At 42.7% G+C, this 18,933-nt stretch overlaps 1 protein-coding gene across 1 annotated transcript in view; it reads right to left on the bottom strand.

The window, feature by feature from the left end:
- Positions 1–8,689: 8,689 nt before the first annotated feature.
- Positions 8,690–18,933, bottom strand: part of LOC100604194 (myosin light chain kinase 3) — a 34,265-nt gene continuing 24,021 nt past the window's right edge. The window contains 4 exon segments of the mRNA XM_030795612.1: positions 8,690–8,822; positions 10,612–10,744; positions 11,706–11,858; positions 13,711–13,839. Coding sequence (XP_030651472.1) covers positions 8,763–8,822; positions 10,612–10,744; positions 11,706–11,858; positions 13,711–13,839 — 475 coding nt within the window. The 3' untranslated portion in view covers positions 8,690–8,762.

Genomic DNA, 18,933 nt, shown 5'->3' with positions numbered 1-18,933 from the left:
GAATAATACCTGCTACATAGATCTAGAATGACTAAAGGCGATGTCTCTTTTTTCCCCCTACCCTTTTTAGTTTTAGAACTTTAGCAGACTAAGGCTAAAGAAATACCACAATCAAATGGTCCCAACATAAGCATGTCTGGCAAGGCCTGTGGTATTGGGGAATGAACATGAGCTTTGGAACCACACACACTTGGGTTTAAATTCTGGCTCTGCCACTTCTCCCCTAACAAAAGCCCAAAATCTTTCTGACCCTGTTTTCCTATTTATAAAATAGAAAAGCTGGGCACAGTGGTGTGCACCTACAGTCACAGCTACTCAGGGGCCAAGGCAGGAGGATCACTTGAGCCAAAGAGTTTAAGTCTGAAGTATGCTATGATCACACCTGTGAATAGCCACTGCACTCCAGCCTGGGCAATACAGGGAGACCCCATCTCTTAAAAAAAAAAAAAAAAAATAGCTAAAATAGAAATACCTGCCTTGTGAGGATTAAAGGTACTATTGTATTTGTGAAGTGCACAGCATTTAGAAGGCATTCACTAAATAGCTCTTGTTATGGCTTTGATCCAAAATTGATAAATCTTCCTCATTTATTTAGAAGGTATGTAATTTGAGACCCAGCACAATGGCTCAGGCCTGTAGTCTTAGCACTTTGGGAGGCTGAGGCAGGCAGATTGCCCAAGCTCAGGAGTTCGAGACCAGCCTGGGCAATATGGCAAAACCCGATCTTACTAAAAAATACAAAAAATTAGCCAGGCATGGTGGCAGGCGCCTGTAGTCCTAGCTACACAGGAGGCTGAGGCACGAGAATTGCTTGAACCCAGAAGGTGGAGGTTGCCGTGAGCCAAGATTGTGCCACAGCACTCCAGCCTGGGTGACAGACGAGACTATCTCAAAAAAATAGAAGCTATGTAATTTGTTACTTGGTGTCAAGATTTAGATTTCTAGCTTCGAGTCAAAAGCAATGTACTTATCACCTTGTAAAGTTAAGCACATTCACCTACTTAAAAATTATAGTAAAATATATGTAACAAAATACACTATCTTAATCTTTTTAAAGTGTTTATGGTTAAGTATTATGTAGTCATTTTGTTTTGCAACCAATCTCCAGAATTTTTTCATCTTGCAAAACTGACTTAACCATTAAACAACTCCCCATTCCTCCCCACATCCCCTGACAACCACCATTGTACTCACTCTCTCTGAATTTGATTAAGGATTCATGTAAGTGGAATCATAGTATTTGTGACTGGCTTTTTTCACTTAGTATAATGTTCTCGAGATTATCCATTGTTGTAACGTGTCAGAAGTTCCTTTTTAAAGCTGAATATTCAGTTGTATATACCACATTTTGTTTATTCATCCATCAATGTGACACTTGGGTTGATTTGAATAATGCTGCTATGAGCATGTGTGTACAAATACCTCTTGAGGACCCTGCTTTCAATTCTTTTGGGTATACACTCAGAAATGGGATTGCTGGATCATATGGTAATTCTATTGATTGACTGATTGAGATGGAGTCTCATTCTGTCGCCCAGGCTGGAGTGCGGTGGCACGATCTCAGCCCACTGCAAACTCTGCCTCCTAGGTTCAAGCAATTCTCCTGCCTCAGCCTCCCAAGTAGATGGGATTACAGGTGCCCACCACCACGCCTGATTAATTTCTGTAGTTTACTTAGTAGAGACAGGGTTTTGCCATGTTGGCCAGGCTGGTCTCGAACTCCTCAGATGATCCACCTTCCTCAGCCTTCCAAAGTGTTGGGATTACAGGCGTGAGCCACCACACCTGGCCTCTATTTTTAAATTTTTGAGGAACTGCCATAGAGGGTATGCCATATTACATTCCACCCACAGTTCATAAGGATTCCAATTTCTCTACATCTTTGCCAACACTTGTTATTTTCTAGTTTTTCTTTTTTTTTTTAATAGTAGCCATCCTAATGGGTGTGAGGTGTTATCTCATTGTGGTTTTGATTTGCTTTTCCCTAATGATTAGGAGAAAGATGTTGGGCATCTCTTCATGGACTTGAATAGACATTTTTTAAAGAAAATATACAAACAGCGAATATGCCCCTTTTTGAATCAGGTTGTTTGGTTTTTGTTGTTGAGTTGTAGGAACTCTTTATATATTCTAGATATTAACCCTTATCAGAAATGATAGGTAAATATTTTCTCCCATTCCTTAGGTTGCCTTTTCACTCTGTTGATTATGGCCCTTGATGCATGGAAGCTTTTAATTTTGATATAGTCCAATTTATTTTTACTTCTGTGGTCCATACTCTTGCTATCATATCCAAAAAATCATTGCCAAATCCAATGTCATGAAGCTTTTCCCCTGTTTTCTTCTAAGAGTTAAATGGTTTTAGCTCTTACATTTAGGTCTTTAATCCATTTTTAGTTAATCAGGCACATTCACTTTTAAATTACCCTGTTAAGATGTGATTCTGATAAATCTAAAATTTCTGAGCCTTGTTTAAATAGTGTATGAGAATAAATATAAGTAGTATTGTCTGTTTTTTCTTTATGCCATGAAAGCAAGTAATGGTATTTTGATAATTTGCAATATAATATGTACTTAGTTATTTTTTAAATTAGTTGGGGAGTGGAGGAATTACCTTAAAGCAGTCTTGTCCAAATGCCCTCCTAGGAAGCCTTTCTGCAGTTTTCTAACACAATTACAATCCCAGTGATGAATGCTGTGATGATGGTTAATACTGAGTGTCAGTTTGATTGGATTGAAGGATACAAAGTTTGATCCTGGGTGTGTTTGTGAGGGTGCTGCCAAAAGAGATTAACATATGAGTCTGGGCTGGGAAAGATCCACCCTTATTCTGGTGGACACGATCTAATCAGCTGCCAGCAAATATAAAGCAGGCAGTAAAACGTGAAAAGGAGAGACTGGCCTAGCCTCCCAGCCTACATCTTTGTCCTGTGCTGGATGCTTCCTGCCTTCGAACATCAGACTTCAAGTTCTTCAGTTTTGGAACTCGGACAGGCTCTCCTTGCTCCTCAGCTTGCAGACAGCCTATTGTGGGACCTTGTGATCATGTAAGTTAATACTTAATAAACTCCCCTTTATATACATATATATATGTATATCTATATATATACACACACACACATATTTATATATATATACACACACATATTTATATATGTATATAAAGGGGAGTTTATTAAGTATTAACTTACATGATCACAAGGTCCCACAATAGGCTGTCTGCAAGCTGAGGAGCAAGGAGAGCCTGTCCGAGTTCCAAAACTGAAGAACTTGAAGTCTGATGTTCGAAGGCAGGAAGCATTCTATATATCCTGTTCTGTCCATCTACAGAAACTTGACTAATACACATGCTTACTAGTTAGTGAATTTGTGTGTTTCAGTACTGTTGTTATAAACACTTTTTGGAAGCTCACTTCTTTAACAGTTCTTCATGGTTTAACTGATTAAAACGTTTTTTTTGTCATGAATGTTTTCAAATACAGCAGTAAAGAGGACAGTATAATGAAACCCATACACATCACCTAGACCCAAGTTATTATTTGTTGCCATACTTACTTAACTATACCTTCCTTTTTCTCTGAAGTCATTTAACCACATTGCCAATATCACACCTCACAAAATTAATAGTAACTCTATCATCAAATGTGAAATTCATAATCTAAATGTCTCAAAAATATCTTATTGTTTGCTCAAATCAGGGTCAACACAAGGTTCACACTTGACATTGAGTTGTGAATTTTTAATTATAAAAGTAATACATGTGGGCCAGGCGCAGTGGCTCACACCTGTAATCCCAGCACTTTGGGAGGCCGAGGTGGGCAGATCATGAGGTCAAGAAATTGAGACCATCCTGGACAGCATGGTGAAAGCCCGTCTCTACTAAAAACACAAAAATTAGCTGGGTGTGGTGGTGCATGCCTGTAGTCCCAGCTACTTGGGAGGCTGAGGCAGAAGAATCGCTTGAACTCGGGAGGCAGATGTTGCAGTAAGCCAAGATTGCGCCACTGCACTCCAGCCTGGCAACAGAGTGAGACTCCATCTTGGAAGAAAAAAAAAAAAAGGAATACATGCTCATTGTAAAAAAAAAAAAAAAAAAGATTCAAAAGGTTCAGAAAGATAAATGAAAAGTGGAATTCCCCCTCTCCCAATCACCCACTTTTCACACTCCACTGTTAAGTTTCTTGCATATCCTACAATTTTTTAATGCACATACAAGCATATGTCTCGTCACAGATGGGATGATACCATGTATACATTCTATAATTTTTTTAAGAAAAAATGGCTTTCAATATATCTAGATCTATCTATAACAGCTGTGAGGAATTCCACTATATGGATGTGGCAAAATTCATTTAACTAAAACCAAACTAATAGGCATGTGTTGGTTGTTTTTACTGGGCCATTAGCAACAGTGCTATAATAAACATCATTTTGCATAAATCTCTATACAATTGTTCAAGTACGGAAGGATAAATTTCTAGAAATAAAATTTCTGGATGAAAGCATGGGCATGACTTTTATTTGGATACATATCCATCAAAAGTGGGAGAATGCCATTTTCCCCACACACTCACCAATTCTTCACCAATCTGACAGGTGGAAAAAGTGGGCCCCAACTACCTTTTAGAGTTTCTCTGCCCAGCAGTTTCCAGTGACTGTACATGCAAATGGAAAAGTCCCATTAGAAATAGTTGACCCAACACAGCTGCAATAAAATATTTGAGCTAAGTACACACCAGCAAAGTACTAAAAATATCCAGAAAAACTCAAGCTTCATAAAACCTCAAATTTCAAATCAAGGATGCTAAAATCCACATAGCTCACTTGTGTGGGCCTGGCCTAAACAGACCCCTCAAAGGAACTTTGGAGGGAAATTGTTTCTCTAGGTAAGGAATAACAGCATTAAGGGAAAAAAATTAAAATTGGTAGATACAGGATTCTCTCTAGATCTGCTTAGTCCAATATCGATGCACTAACCACATGTGGCTATTAAGCACTTAAAATGTGGCTAGTGCGACTGCAGAACTGAATTTCTAATTTAATTTTAATACATGTAAAAGTGGATACTTCAGTTATTGGAAAACTGTGAGTTATGTTTCAAACAACTTGAGTATGTAAGTACATTTTCCACAGTAAGTTTTAAGAAATCTAAATACAGATTAAGTACGTCTGATGAAAACCTAGCATCTGAATTGACAGGTTTTTTTTGTATGTGGGGGGTGGGGACAAAGTTTTGCTCTTCCACCCAGGCTGGAGTGCAGTGGTGTGATCTCAGCTCACTGCAACCCCCGCCTCCTGTTTAAGTGATTCTTGTGCCTTAGCCTCCCAAGTAGCTGGGATTACAGGTGTGCGCCACCACGCCCAGCTAATTTTTGTATTTTTAGAGATGGGGTTTTACCATGTTGGCCAGCAATCTGCCCACCTTGGCCTCCGAAAGTGCTGGGATTACAGATGTGAGCCACCATGCCCAGCCTTGACATGTGTTTTTAAGTGTAAAATATACCAGATTTTGGAGACTTAGTATGAGAAAAAGAATATAAAATACCTCTTTTTTTTGAGACGGAGTTTTGCTCTGGTCGCCCAGGCTGGAGTTCAATGGTGTGATCTTGGCTCACTGCAACCTCTACCTCCTGGGTTCAAGCAATTCTCTGGCCTCAGCCTCCCTAGTAGCTGGTAAAATATCTCAATTTTATACTGATTACATATTGAAATATTTTTGATACACTAAGTTACATAAATTATTAAAATTGACTTTCAATGGGTTTTGTTAGAGAAGTTACTAGAAATGTTTTAATTATGTGTATAGCCTGTAGTATATTTTTGTTGGGCAGTGCTGCTCTAGATATGGTAATTAACTACCTTTTTCTGGGGAGATGTTTCATAGCATTCTCCAGAATCTGAAGTCCAAAACAGGGTATGAACCACAATAGAACTATAAAATATACTCTCTAGCTCCTTCTGGAGGCTGCCCTCAAAAAACCTTTTAAAGAAAGATAACAGACATTTAAAAAATAAGACATTTTACTAAATCACTATCACTGTCTCATCAAAGGACAACTTCCAGCAGCTGTGTCTTCTGATGTTCATTCTTCAGCTGACCAACTTGGAGGAGGCCTAGACTTGCTGGTACTGAAACTGTTAGTTCCCAACAAGGGTTAGCCTTCCAGAGGAAACGTAACAACTTGAGAACTGCAGCAGCAGGATAACCTCTCCACCTGCCTACCTCTCTGTCAAAAAACAAGAGCCTCTGTTATGAGACAAAAATCCTGAAAGGTGGTGAAACTGTTGCGTGTCTAATTAAAATCTAAAATTCACAACATCGACTAAAGCTGCTCACCTGAGGCCGAGCACCGTGGCTCAGGCCTATATTCCCAGCTCTTTGGGAGGCCAAGACAGGTGGATAACCTGAGGTCAGGAGTTCGAGACCAGCCTGGCCAACATGGCAAAACCCCATCTCTACTAAAAATACAAAAATTAGCTGGGCGTGGCAGCACACGCCTGTAATCCCAGCTACTTGGGAGGCTGAAGCACAAGATCACTTGAACCTGGGAGGCAGAGGTTGCAATGAGCCAAGAACACACCAGTGCACTCCAGCCTGGGTGACAGAGGAAGACTCTCTCTCAAAAAAAAAAAAAAACTAAAGCTGCTCACCTGAGAAAAAAATGGGAATAGCACAAAAATCATGTAGAAGGAAGGAAATTAAAAGATTGTGTATTTTTTAATAATAAAGTACTCCTTTTAACCATTTTACAAGTTGATAAAGTATCTAAATATACATGTATTCAAGTTCGTAAATGTTGAAGCTTGGTGTGGTGGCTCACACCTATAATCCCAGCACTTTGGGAGGCTGGGGCAGGTGGATCGCATGAGCTCAACACAGCAAAACCCTGTCTCCACTAAAAATACAAAAATTAGCTGGGTGTAGTAGCGGGCACCTATAGTCCCAGCTACTCATGATCACCTGAGCCCAGGAGGCGGAGGGTGCAGTGAGCCAAGATCACACCACTGCACTGCAGCCTGGGCAACAGAGTGAGACCCTGTCTCAAAAAAACAAAAAAAGTGTTAGTTGCTTGCCATGTTGAGAACAGTATGATTTCAGTGAAGGGATGACAGGGCTACTCTAATGCATATAGAAAAGTGTTTAAATGTACAGTGGACCTTTGAACAATGTGAGGGCCAGGAGTACCTACCCCCTTGCAGTCGAAAATCTGAGTATAACTTTTGTCTCCCCAAAAACTTAACTACTAATAGCCTAATGTTGACTGGAAACCCTATCAATAATATAAACAGTCAATTAACACCCATACACACATACGTGTATGTGTGTGTGTGTGTGTATACCTATACTGTATTCTCTTTTTTTTTTAGATGGAGTCTTGCTTTGTTGCCTAGGCTGGAGTGCAGTGGTGCAATCTTGGCTCACTGCAAACTCCGCCTCCTGGGTTCAAGCAATTCTCCTGCCTCAGCCTCCTGAGTAGCTGACATTACAGGCATCTGCCACCACGCCCCACTAATTTTTGTATTTTTAGTAGAGACAGGGTTTCACTGTGTTGGCCAGGCTGGTCTTGAACTCCTGACCTCAAGTGATCTGCCTGCCTCAATCTCCCAAAGTGCTGGGATTATGGGCATGAGCCACCGCACCTGGCTTATATACTGTATTCTTACAATAAAGTAAGCTAGAGAAAAGTTACTAAAATCATAAGGAGGAGAACATATGTTTACTATTCATTAAGTGAAAGTGGATCATCATAAAGGTGTTCATCTTCATCATCTTCCTGTTGAGTAGGCTGCAGAGTGGGATGAAGAGGAGAGCATGGTGTTGCTGTCTCAGGGGTGGCAAAGGTGGAAGAAAATCCATGTATAAGTTGACTGTGCAATTCAAACCCTGTTCAAAGGTCAACTGTACATATATATAGGAAGTGTACGTGTAGAGTGACAACACTGAGAGTGCTACAGCCTGAGGCAGCAGAAGAGCAGCAGCTTTCCTTTACGTCTCAGGATGTATCATTTCTGTGTTTCTCAGAAAGCTGAACCTCATTACATTCTTATCTCTTTCATAAATTGCCTATCAGCTTCCAGACTTACAAGACCAGAAATTTATAACCAACACAGAGGGGTTAAGACAGGGCAGAATTAGGAGAGAGGTGGAGATGTGTGGAGATTTAAAAAGTACACTCAAAATGATCACTTCTCTGATTTGGCTATGACAGTTGACATATTTTGACATTTCAAGTGATGCTGATTCTCAAAAGGGAGCATAAGTTAAAGCAAGTTTGAAGATCACTGTCCTAAATCCACATGGCTTGACACAAGAATGGGGTAGTACAATAAAATGTCAGCTCACACCTGAGGAAATCAAAATTCTAGGAATTCTTTGTACTGGAGGAGATAATACTGAATAATATGGCCCCTGCAAAGTAGTCTACTGAGTTCTTTAATCAGTGTGAGTTTAGAATTTAAATTTGACAGATGCAAAGTACCTACCTAAAGCATCCTTACACTTACCACCAAAAGTAGGTATATTTGAAAGGTACACAGAGCATTTCACACGTAGTGATCTTACAAGGCAGGAAAAAAACGTTCTTAGGAAGCTTCTTTACAGCCACTTTTCATCCACAAGGAAGGCAGCAGCCATAACTATTTTTACAAAATAAGTGGAATCAATAATACAAAAACCAAATTATTTAAATGTTTGAGTCATCTCTTCACTTCACCACTGGCCTCAGTAATTTCTGGACCCATTGGAGCAGCAGAGTTGAAGATTAGGGAGAAGTTGGAAATTTCTTTAACCTGTTGGCAGCAGTCACCACATAGAAATGTTTCTTGAGGCAAGGAGAGAAGAAAAGAAAAGAAAAAGCATGTATTTTAGACCAGTGGCTTTATGAAGAAACAATAAAAGGATTTAAGTGAGTCCAGCCACTAGGGTTGGTTTAAATCTGATAACCTAAAGGGGAGACAAGTTTCTAAAATAATGATGGAATAGTCACATGACTTTCAGGGGCATGTTGGGAGTAAATATGAAGTGGGAAGATATATCATCCTGCCCCCTTTTTTTTCTTTTTTTGGGGAGGGGGTGGGGGGTGGGGATGAGGTCTGGCTCTGTTGCCCAGGCTGGAGTGCAGTGGCGTGATCTTGGCTCACTGCAACCTCTACCTCCTGGGCTCAAGCAATCCTCCCACCTCAGCCTCCCAAGTAGCTGGGACTACAGGCAACCACCACCACGACTGGCTAATTTTTGTCTTGTTTGTAAAGATATGGTCTCACTATGTTACCCAGGTTTATCCTGCCCTTTTCACATGAAAAATGGAGCACCTTAGAACAGTGTCTTATTTTTATTTTTTATCAGCCTACATCATGCTTTGACAGAACAGTGTTTTTCAAATTGTGATTCACAACCAAGCAGTGGGTCATGAAATCAAATTGGTGGGTTGTGAACAGCGTTTAAAAAATAAAACCAAGTGGCACAGAATAGAAAATATCAGAATACATCATACTCTGTTAGAGAAAATGTGATTTTTTTTAAAAAACAGAGATGGGAGTCTCCCTCTGTCACCCAGGCTGGAGTACACTGGCGTGATCACGGTTCACTGCAGCCTCAAACTCCTGAACTCAAGTGATCCTCCCTACTCAGCCTCCCGAATAGCTGGGCCTATAGGTGCAGGCTACCACGCCTGAGTCAAATTTTTGTTGTGTGTGTGTGTGTGTGTGTGTGTGTTTCCCGGTATGTGTGTACATGTATAGGTATTCTTGTGTACTGGCTCCATACATAAAGGGTTTTGTTTATGCTTTTGGATCCCCAGTGAGGATCTAAGTCCATATTAAATTGTTGGAAGCCACTTCCCTGGATCACAACTGCTTTTAAGATAGGTTTTATGTCCATGGTACTAAAGAATTCTGTTGTAAACAAGAGAATTGTTTACAACAGGCCTTTCTTATCTCCCATTTCTGAAATGTGGAAGAATCAGGCCTCAAGCTCTAAGCAGTTAGTTCAGGAGCTTCACTGTGATTGCCACTGAGAACATACACTTAAGCTTCATTCTGTCACTTCAAGTGTCCATATAAGCACAAACCAAATGTAAGTTTTATGCCAGTTATTTTTGCTCTGTGACATTTTTAAATCAAGCTAGCAGCTTTTGACATGAGAGAGATTTTTCCCCCAAATAATCTTTCTGTTTAGAATCAAAATGTAAGTAAAAACTTGGCTACAGGCTGGGTGCAGTGGCTCATGCCTGTAATGCCAGCACTTTGGGAGGCTGAGGCAGGAGGATTGCTTGAGGTCAGGAGTTCAAGACCATCCTAGGCAACTTAACAAGACCCTGTCTGTGCAAAAAATAGAAAAGTTAGCAAGGCATGGTGGTACATGCCTGTAGTCCCAGCTACTTAGGAGGCTGAGGTGGGAGGATTGCTTGAACCCAGGAATTTAAGGTTACAGTGAGCCATCATCATGCCACTATACTCCAGCCTGGGCAACAGAGCAAGACCCTGTCTATAAAAACAAACCCAAAAAGAAGAAAAAAAAGAAAAGAAAAGAAAAGAAAACTTAGCTGCAGTTTTTTCCAAGGACAGATTAGGATGACAAATTCCACCTTTACTAAGAGAAAAACCAAATACCTTCCATTTTCTTTGAGCTATGTATTTCTGCAGCAGTAGTTGGGATTTGAGACGAGCTTTGGATCTTGAAGCTTTGGCAGGCAAATTATTCAGCCACTCGTGTTTCAGGCATTGTGTGGCACTCATTCTGCAGCTGTGAAATCAAAGAGCAGTTAAGACTTTTAGTTGGAGTTGCCTTTTCTCATCCATAAATCTGTTCAATTGGGTAGGAAGCCTGAGTCAGTGGAACGGATTAATCATTTAGGCAGATTCATGCCATGTACCAAAAAGGGAACTCCTTGTGTCTAAAATTCCCTTCCTTCAAAGTGCCAGAAGGTTGTCAGCAAAATGTTCTCTGACCTCTATAAGCGGGAACATATTCCAGTGATTCTGGGAGGAACCACTTCCCAGAGCGGGCTGAGAAGTTGAGGCAGGGCAGTAGGAAGGCTAGCTATGCCTGGAATTGCTCTTAAAGAAGCAAAAGAACAGGAAATTTGAAGGAAGCTCATTTCTCCTTCCAGAGTATGAAGGCAACTTGTTCATCTGACTTAGAATTTTTTTTCCTCTCACATAACTTTTCACAGTCAGAAAGAAACAAAATTGTAAAAGTCAGGGAAACACAAGCTGTCTTAGAGCCCAGACTCTTGGGCCTTAGCCTTGGGTTGTTAATACCTTTGGTTATGTCTAGTTATTACCTTATTCTGAGTATCACAAAACTCAAATGGCTTGACCCATGACTTTGATATAGATGTTGAAGCCTAAATAGATCTTTTTCACCAAGAAACAAGGTATTCAGATCTTTATTCTGGAAATAACATCTGCATATCTCAGTTCTTTTTTTCAACCTTAGCCTATGACAACTGATAACTTGCAGGACCAATCTACATATGCTTCTTTCTAAAACTATATTTTATGCCCCTACTTGTTTGTTGTTTCATTGATTTCCTGTCCCTTTCTCTGTTCCCTTTATTTTTCCAAAGAAGTAGCAAACTAAGAAATCTTGAATGGAGTTTGTCCACAGGAAGAAGGACCTTCACGGTCAGCAGTCCTGTCCAGCTCCCAAACCTGGGGTCCCCATCAGAAGGGCCCATGAGTGACAAGCAATTGAAAGGTACCTCTTCTCTTTGACCAGCAACCGGGAAACAAAGTCCTTGGTCTCCTCCGAGAGCCATTCAAAGGTGTCAGCATCAAAATCCCAGCTACAGTTTACAATGAAATTCATGGTCTCTGCATCTGTTTCCCCTAGAAATGAGGACAAGCCACTGAGTCTATAGAAGAGAGAAAGGACCATCAGTAGGTGGAGGCCACATTTGCCAACATGCATCGGCAGAATAGAGAAGCTTACAGAGTTCAAGTGGACCTAGCCAGAACCAAGAGGGTTCAAAAGAAAAGCACCTCCACTACTTCTCCACAGGATGGAGTCTAGTGTGTTCATTAAAGGGAGGAAGCAGAAGGATTTAAAATTCGGAGGCAAGAAGAATTTTTGGAGTAAGTCCCCTCTTGCGCTCACCTCTTTCCACCTCATTCCTGAAGTAAAGAGTAAAATTAGGGCCCAACTTGGTATGCCCAGTTATCAAGTACACATTGATTTAATTTTAGAAATAGAAACAGCCTTGCATGTCCTTGAGACAGCCAGGCTTATTTAGATGCTACCCAGGCCCCAAGCCAAAGGAAAATGGGCTTTATTAGGCTCCCGCTTGAGGGAGGGTAGAGAATCAGGACACCCTGACGGCCAGCCTTAGGGATCTGAACTTCCCCAGCTGGGTGCAGCTCCCATATCTGAGTGCAGGGACAGTGCATAGCAGTTACACAATAATCAGGAGACCAGAAGTAAAACATGACTTTACCTCTGAGGAAGCAGCTACGGGAAGTCCACAGCTGGACAGAGAAGAAAACAGAGAGCACAGAGGTTCAATGATGCCACAAAGGGTATCCTGCGCTGCCCCCCACCCCCTTACCCCTTCGGTGCACTCCAGCCTCATTTGGGTTTTTATTTTGTTTTGTCTTTAAACAGGGCCTCATTCTGTCACCCAGGCTGGAGTGCTACGGTGCAATCATAGCTCACCGCAGCCTCAAACTCCTGGGCTCAGGCAATCCTCCCACCACAGCCTCCCAAAGTGCTAGGATTATAGGCATGATCCACCTCCATTTTTACCAAAGCACCTGCATGTCTTTGCTAGAGGTCTTTCTCTCCAGCTGAAGCTTGCTTTACCCACCCAGAAGTATCAGGAAATCAATTCCACCCCATCTCCATTAGTCCACAAGGAATAACTGATAAGAGTTAGCATATAAATACCCCCTAGATGAAATAACTCTTAGGGGGTATTCCATGATGGATTCTGGAGTTCCCCAGCAGAATGAAACTCCAGTTGCCCACAATCGGGCCTTACTCCTGGGTCATGAATACCTTTGTTATTTTCAGTTATTACTTTTATGTCTCAGTACCAAAAAATGCAATGGCTCAAGCCATAACTTTATTATTATTATTATTTTTTGAGACATGGTCTTGCTCTGTCACTCAGGCTGGAATGCAATGGCATGATCATGGCTCACTGCAGGCTCAAGCAATCCTCCCACCTCAGTCTCCCTAGTAACTGGGACAATAGGTACGCACCACCATGCCCAGCTAATTTTTTTTGGTTTTGGTAGAGACAGGGTCTCCCTATGTTGCCCAGGATGGTCTTGAACTCTTTGGCTCAAGCAATCCTCCCACCTTGGCCTCCCAAAGTGCTGCGATTACAGGCATAAGCCACCATGCCCAGCTCAACCCATAACTTTGATACAGCTGCTGAAGCCCAAGTAGGCCTTCCTCACCGAGAAACAGGCCTTTAGACCTTTGTTCCAGGGAATAATATCAGCACATCTCAATTTTTTCAATATTAACTTACTAAAATGATAACTTGGAAATACGATTGCCTTGTAAATACGGTAACTGGCTTGATAACATACCCTTCCCTGGCTCCTTTCCTTCCCCATCTCACTACCCTATTCCTCCACTGGGGTTTCCTGGGGTTACTTCCCAAATAGATTACTTGTGCTCAAAATTTTGCTTCTAAGATTACCCAAAGGAAGACAAATGACCCCCATCCCCACTTTAGAGCCAGGGTGCTAAGCACTCACAGCATGTAGGTGATGACTCCCACACTCCACATGTCTGTGGGGAATGAGACAAACTCATAGTTGACGACTTCTGGGGCCAGGAACTCAGGAGTGCCGAAGTTCACCTTCAGCTTCTCTCGAGGCTTGTACCTGGGGAGGAGGGGAGGGTACAAAGAACCATGGGGTGAGGCCTGGGAGATGTGGTGCTGGGGCTCATTTCTGGAGGGATGCAGACTTTCCCCACTTCCCATCAGCCATATGGCCTGGACCCCACACCCACATTACACCTGTGAATTACTGGGGAATAATCAGATCCCAGGCCCCAAACTTCAGGCTTTTCTAAGTCAGCGATAGAATCAGAAAACTACAGTCTTCCTCCTCCAGGCATTTGCTTCTTTCAATAGTCAAATTTATAGAAACAGAAATTAGGAAGGAGTTGGGGCAGGCGGAAAACGGGAAGTTATTATTTAATGAGTATAGAATTTCAGTTCTTCGAGATGAAAAAGTTCTGGAGATTGGTTGCACAACAATGTGAATGTACTAATTGTATATATTTATGGTATATATGATGCCTTTTTTTTTTTCCTTTTTTGAGACAGGGTCTCACTCTGTCACCCAGGCTGAAGTGCAGTGATAAGATCTCGGCTCACTGCAACCTCCGCCTCCCAGGCTCAAGCAACTCTCTCACCTCAGCCTCCTAAGTATCTGGGGCTACAGGCACATGCCACCACATCTGACTAATTTTTTGTATTTTTTGTAGAGATGAGGTTTCACCATGTTGCCCAGGCTGGTCTCAAACTCCTGAGCTCAAAAAATCCGCTTGTCTGGGCCTCCCAAAGTGCTGGATTACACGCATGAGCCACTACACCCAGCCGGTATATATGATGCTTTGATACATGTGTACATTGTAGGATGGCTAAATCAAGCTAATTAACATAAGTATTACCTCACATACTTATTTTTTGTGGTGAGAACACTTAAAATCTATTCTCTTGGCAATTCTGAAGTATACAATACATTAACTATAATCACCATGTTGTACAATGGCTCTCTTGAATTTATTCCTCCTTTCTAAGTGAAATATTGTATCCTTTGGCCGACATCTCCCCAGTGCCACCTGCCCTGCCTTCGGTAACCACCATCCAACTCTCTGCCTGTAAGAGTTTGTCTTTTTTAGATTCCACACCTAAGTGAGATCACATGGTACTTGTCTTTCTGAGCCTGGCTTATTTCACCTAACATAATGCCCTACAGGGTCATCCTCATCCATGTTGCTGCAAATGACAGGATTCCCTTATCTTTTGAAGCTGAACAGTATTTGTCTGCATATATACACCCCAGATTTTTTATCCACTGATGGACACTAGGTGGTAACTTTTATGTTATGTATTTTTTTAACCACAATTCCAAAAATAAAAAATTAGAAAAAGTTCTGGACACGAAGTTTAAGGCTAGGAAGAGAGTCGATGGTTGAGTGGGAAAGGGGGGCAAACAGTGTGTTTTAGAATCACTCTTGAAGAAAAAGAGTCTCTAGCTAAAATTTCATGGGCACTTTATTTGCCAGATACTATGCTAAAAGTTTTATACATGCGTAGCATCTCTTTCCCTCCTCCCAATAGCCCTATGAAATATGTAGGATTATTGTCCCCATTTTATAGATGAGGCAATTGAGAATAACGATAATAAAATAAATAAAATGAATATTCTGCCAATATGCCCTGCTTCCTTTAAATCCGCTTTCAGAGAGCAGTCTCCTCTCCTCCAAATTTGCTGAGAGCCAGGCAGACAAAGACGCAGTGCCAACACAGCTGAGCCCATCCAGTGAAAGAGCAGCAAGGTGCTGGGGGTTGAAGGCCTGGGCCTAGGGGGGCAAGCGCTCCTCTGGCACCTGCCCCTCCCCTGCCCAGCAGCTGACCCAGGACTCAAGGATCAGGAGCTGAACTCCAACTAAGGGAACAGCCTTCCTCTCAAGGAGAAGCCCCCAAAGCCACTCTCCCAGGTTGCATTACTGTTCCCAGTGCCTCAACGTGCCCCACAGCCACACCTCGTGTCATGTGACTTTGTAGTTCCCTCCACAAGAGGTGTAATATATTACTCCCCACCCCACTGACGGTGGGCCCATGCCAACCTAGGCCATCAGAACTTGTCCTCTTTCTCCTTCACCATCACCATGAGAACGACGGCACACGGAGCAGACTCACCCTCACTGACCTGCACCCTGGATGCAAGCCCAACTGTGCCCAGTCTAGATCAGCGACTCCCAGTCAGGGGTATGTGGGTAAATGCTTCACAATCATCTATCTGTTTTTGTTGTTGTTTTAAAGCCCCAATTTGTAGCATTTGCAATTTCTGTGGTGTAGATACCAATTTCACCATGGTCAATGTCAAGGTATTATCATGGCATCACTGAACGAAGGTGGGAAGAGCTGCACAGCGGCACCCCCTTCAAGTATTTCCACCATAGAGACACGATGGGCAGAAGCAACCTCAAGCACAGAGCACAGCAGCATAGTTAGGAAGCAATGGAGTCTGAATATTTAGTATCTTCTATTTTAATTTCTTTGTTTGTAAACTTATAGAATTTAATTCTTACTAATGGCTGTGTTTAACAACTGGATTACAAAACTCCTTATCATGAGCTAATACAGTAAGTACTAGTTAAAGTTGCATCCAGCATACCACTCCCCCAGCTAAATCACAAATGTATGGATGGGAATAAATTACTGTCATGTTAAGCCTCTGGTTTTGGGGTGGTTTGTTACACAGCAGTATTGCAGCAATAGCTAACTGATACATTCACCCCAAAGCTGTCAAAATATCCACCAAAATGCTCTCTTCATATTCTTAGCACAAGTCTATCTATGGCCATAAAGTCAAATAGGAGACCGTATCCTCACAGGGCTTGGGGAAGGCATCCTCTTACTCTGCCAAAGGATCTGATGAAATGGGATCTTTTGTGCTCTGACTCTAGTCTGAGCACTGGACTGGGAGTCAGGGGACTCCCAACATGTTTAAGATAATTTCCATTGTGTCTCCAGCCTTAACCCTGGACATGTCACTATTTAGATGCACTGATGGCTCTCACTGCCTGGCCTGGGATAACCCTGGTCCCTCTTGCTGGAGGTCCTGATATCGGAGAATTGTACAAATATGTGCCTCCACTGCACCAGGAGCCATGTCCCTGCTGAAAACCAACTTTATTTTCAATAGTTTGTATTCGGGAGAAATTAGCATTCCCTTTGTCTTCACAAACAGAGGCTAAGAAAAAGACAGGCCTTGCTGGGTTTAGATCATGGGCTTTTTGTCCAATCACCTTTCTATGCCATTGTCAATCATGCCTATGTATTGATGCCTCCATAAAACCCCAAGAGGACAGAGTTGGAGAACTTCCCGATGGCTGAACACGGGGAGATTCCTGGAGTGGGGGGCACCCAGGGAAGGCATGGAAGCTCCATGCCCCTTCCCCCATACCTTGCCCTATGCCCCTCTTCACCTGTATTCTTTGTAATATAAACAGGTAAATGTAAGTAAGTATTTCCTTGAGTTATTTGAGCCATTCCGGCAAATTAAGCAAACCCAAAGAGGGGGTCCTAGGAACCCCAACATGAAGACATTCCATCAGAAGCTCCAGAGGCCTGCACTTGTGACCAGTGTCTGGGTGAAGAGGGGTATCCTTGAGGACTGAGCCCTCAACCTGTGGGATCTGAAGCTATCTCCCGGTAGGGGATGTCAGAACTGAACTGCAGGACACCCAGCTGGCATCCACTGCTCGCTAGTAGGGAACCCACCTGCCCGCTTTTGATCACAGAAGTCTTCAGTGTTGTTTGCTGTGGTGTGAGAACAGAGGAAATACAATTTGAGAGTTTTTCCCCAAACAGCCACTCAGCATGGAGGCTTTTGGCATGACTAATTTTTGGTAAATTGACCTACAGCCCTTTTCACCTCCCCACCACGTAAGACTGTGGCCTATAGACGTGTGAGCCTCGCATTCAGGATTCCCCATTAGTGCCCTCATCTTCCACTGTATGTTCCCCTGACAGGCCCACACATACACAGCATGCACCCTGTTCTCAGCCCATAACTCACAGGGCCCCCCCACCTCCCCCCCAGGCAGTGCTGCACTAGAGCTGGCTCTCAGGTACACGGGAGTCCTGAGTGCCTCTCCTTCCAACTCCACCTTCAGTGATAACATCTTGGTAGCATGTAATTAGCAAACACTGGCAAAGATTACAAATCAAACCCATCCGCTCTCACTCCCCACTCCCCCAGGCTGGTGCTGAAGCATTTGCCAGCATAGCAGCATTGCCTGCAGACAGCAAATCTTGTCCACCAGTCCCTGCCAACCGCTCAGAAAAGCCTTCCCTGATTCCAGGGGCATCCAGTGATTGCTTCTTTCTCAGTGTTCACAATGTGTCCCTTCAAATGCTCATTTGGCAGCGGGCCATTAGGTATTTGAGAGTGTACTGCATACACCAGCGTGTGCATTCTCAGTGAAGACAATATTGCCCCATGGGGGACAAACATTGGTTCTTGGGGGACAAAACACCCTTAGCTATTGCAATGGTTTGTGGCTCTCCAAAGGGCCACAGCACATAAACAGATACACAGTACATCAGTGGTATTAAATTTCATGGCATAGGGGGACTAGGCGATTGGGGAAATAAAGTCAAAAAGGGCTCACTACAGGGCAGACAGCGATAAGGAAATAGGTTGAGAAACACTGCCCTAGTGTATACAACGTGCAAGCATGTGGGAGGCATCTGAATTTTATAGCACGTTATCAGGGAAAATACTAAGCAATTTGCTAACATGATAGATTGAATGTGATTTTTTTCTGTTCATGAACTACAATACACTGTGTGATAGAGACCCTGAAGGCCTCCTGGGATGATGTGAAATTCCTCCTGAGGTTGCACTAGCAGCATATGGGGCACTGAAAATGCATCATCACACTGCAAATGGGTAACGTTTACACTTCAACCAGTGGAGGAGTGACCAGGAAGACCAGCACTGAGGCTGTAGGTGCTGCTTGGGAGGCAGGCGCTGGAAGGCAGAGCTGAGCTCAGGCACGCGGCTCTGCATCCAGGGGCGATGCTGTGTTTCCTTCCACTCGTGGATGTAGTGGAGGGTACTGCGTGGCCATTAAATAACAAAACTACTTCTGCATGGAAAACAGCCATCAGGGCCAGGCGTGGTGGCTCACGCCTGTAATCCCAGCACTCTGGGAGGCTGAGGCGGGCGGAT

Source organism: Nomascus leucogenys, chromosome 17 (genome assembly GCF_006542625.1).
Source record: "Nomascus leucogenys isolate Asia chromosome 17, Asia_NLE_v1, whole genome shotgun sequence".
Taxonomy (NCBI): domain Eukaryota; kingdom Metazoa; phylum Chordata; class Mammalia; order Primates; family Hylobatidae; genus Nomascus; species Nomascus leucogenys.
The sequence above is the reverse complement of the archived record's forward strand: the minus strand, read 5'-3'. Positions and strand labels throughout refer to the sequence as shown.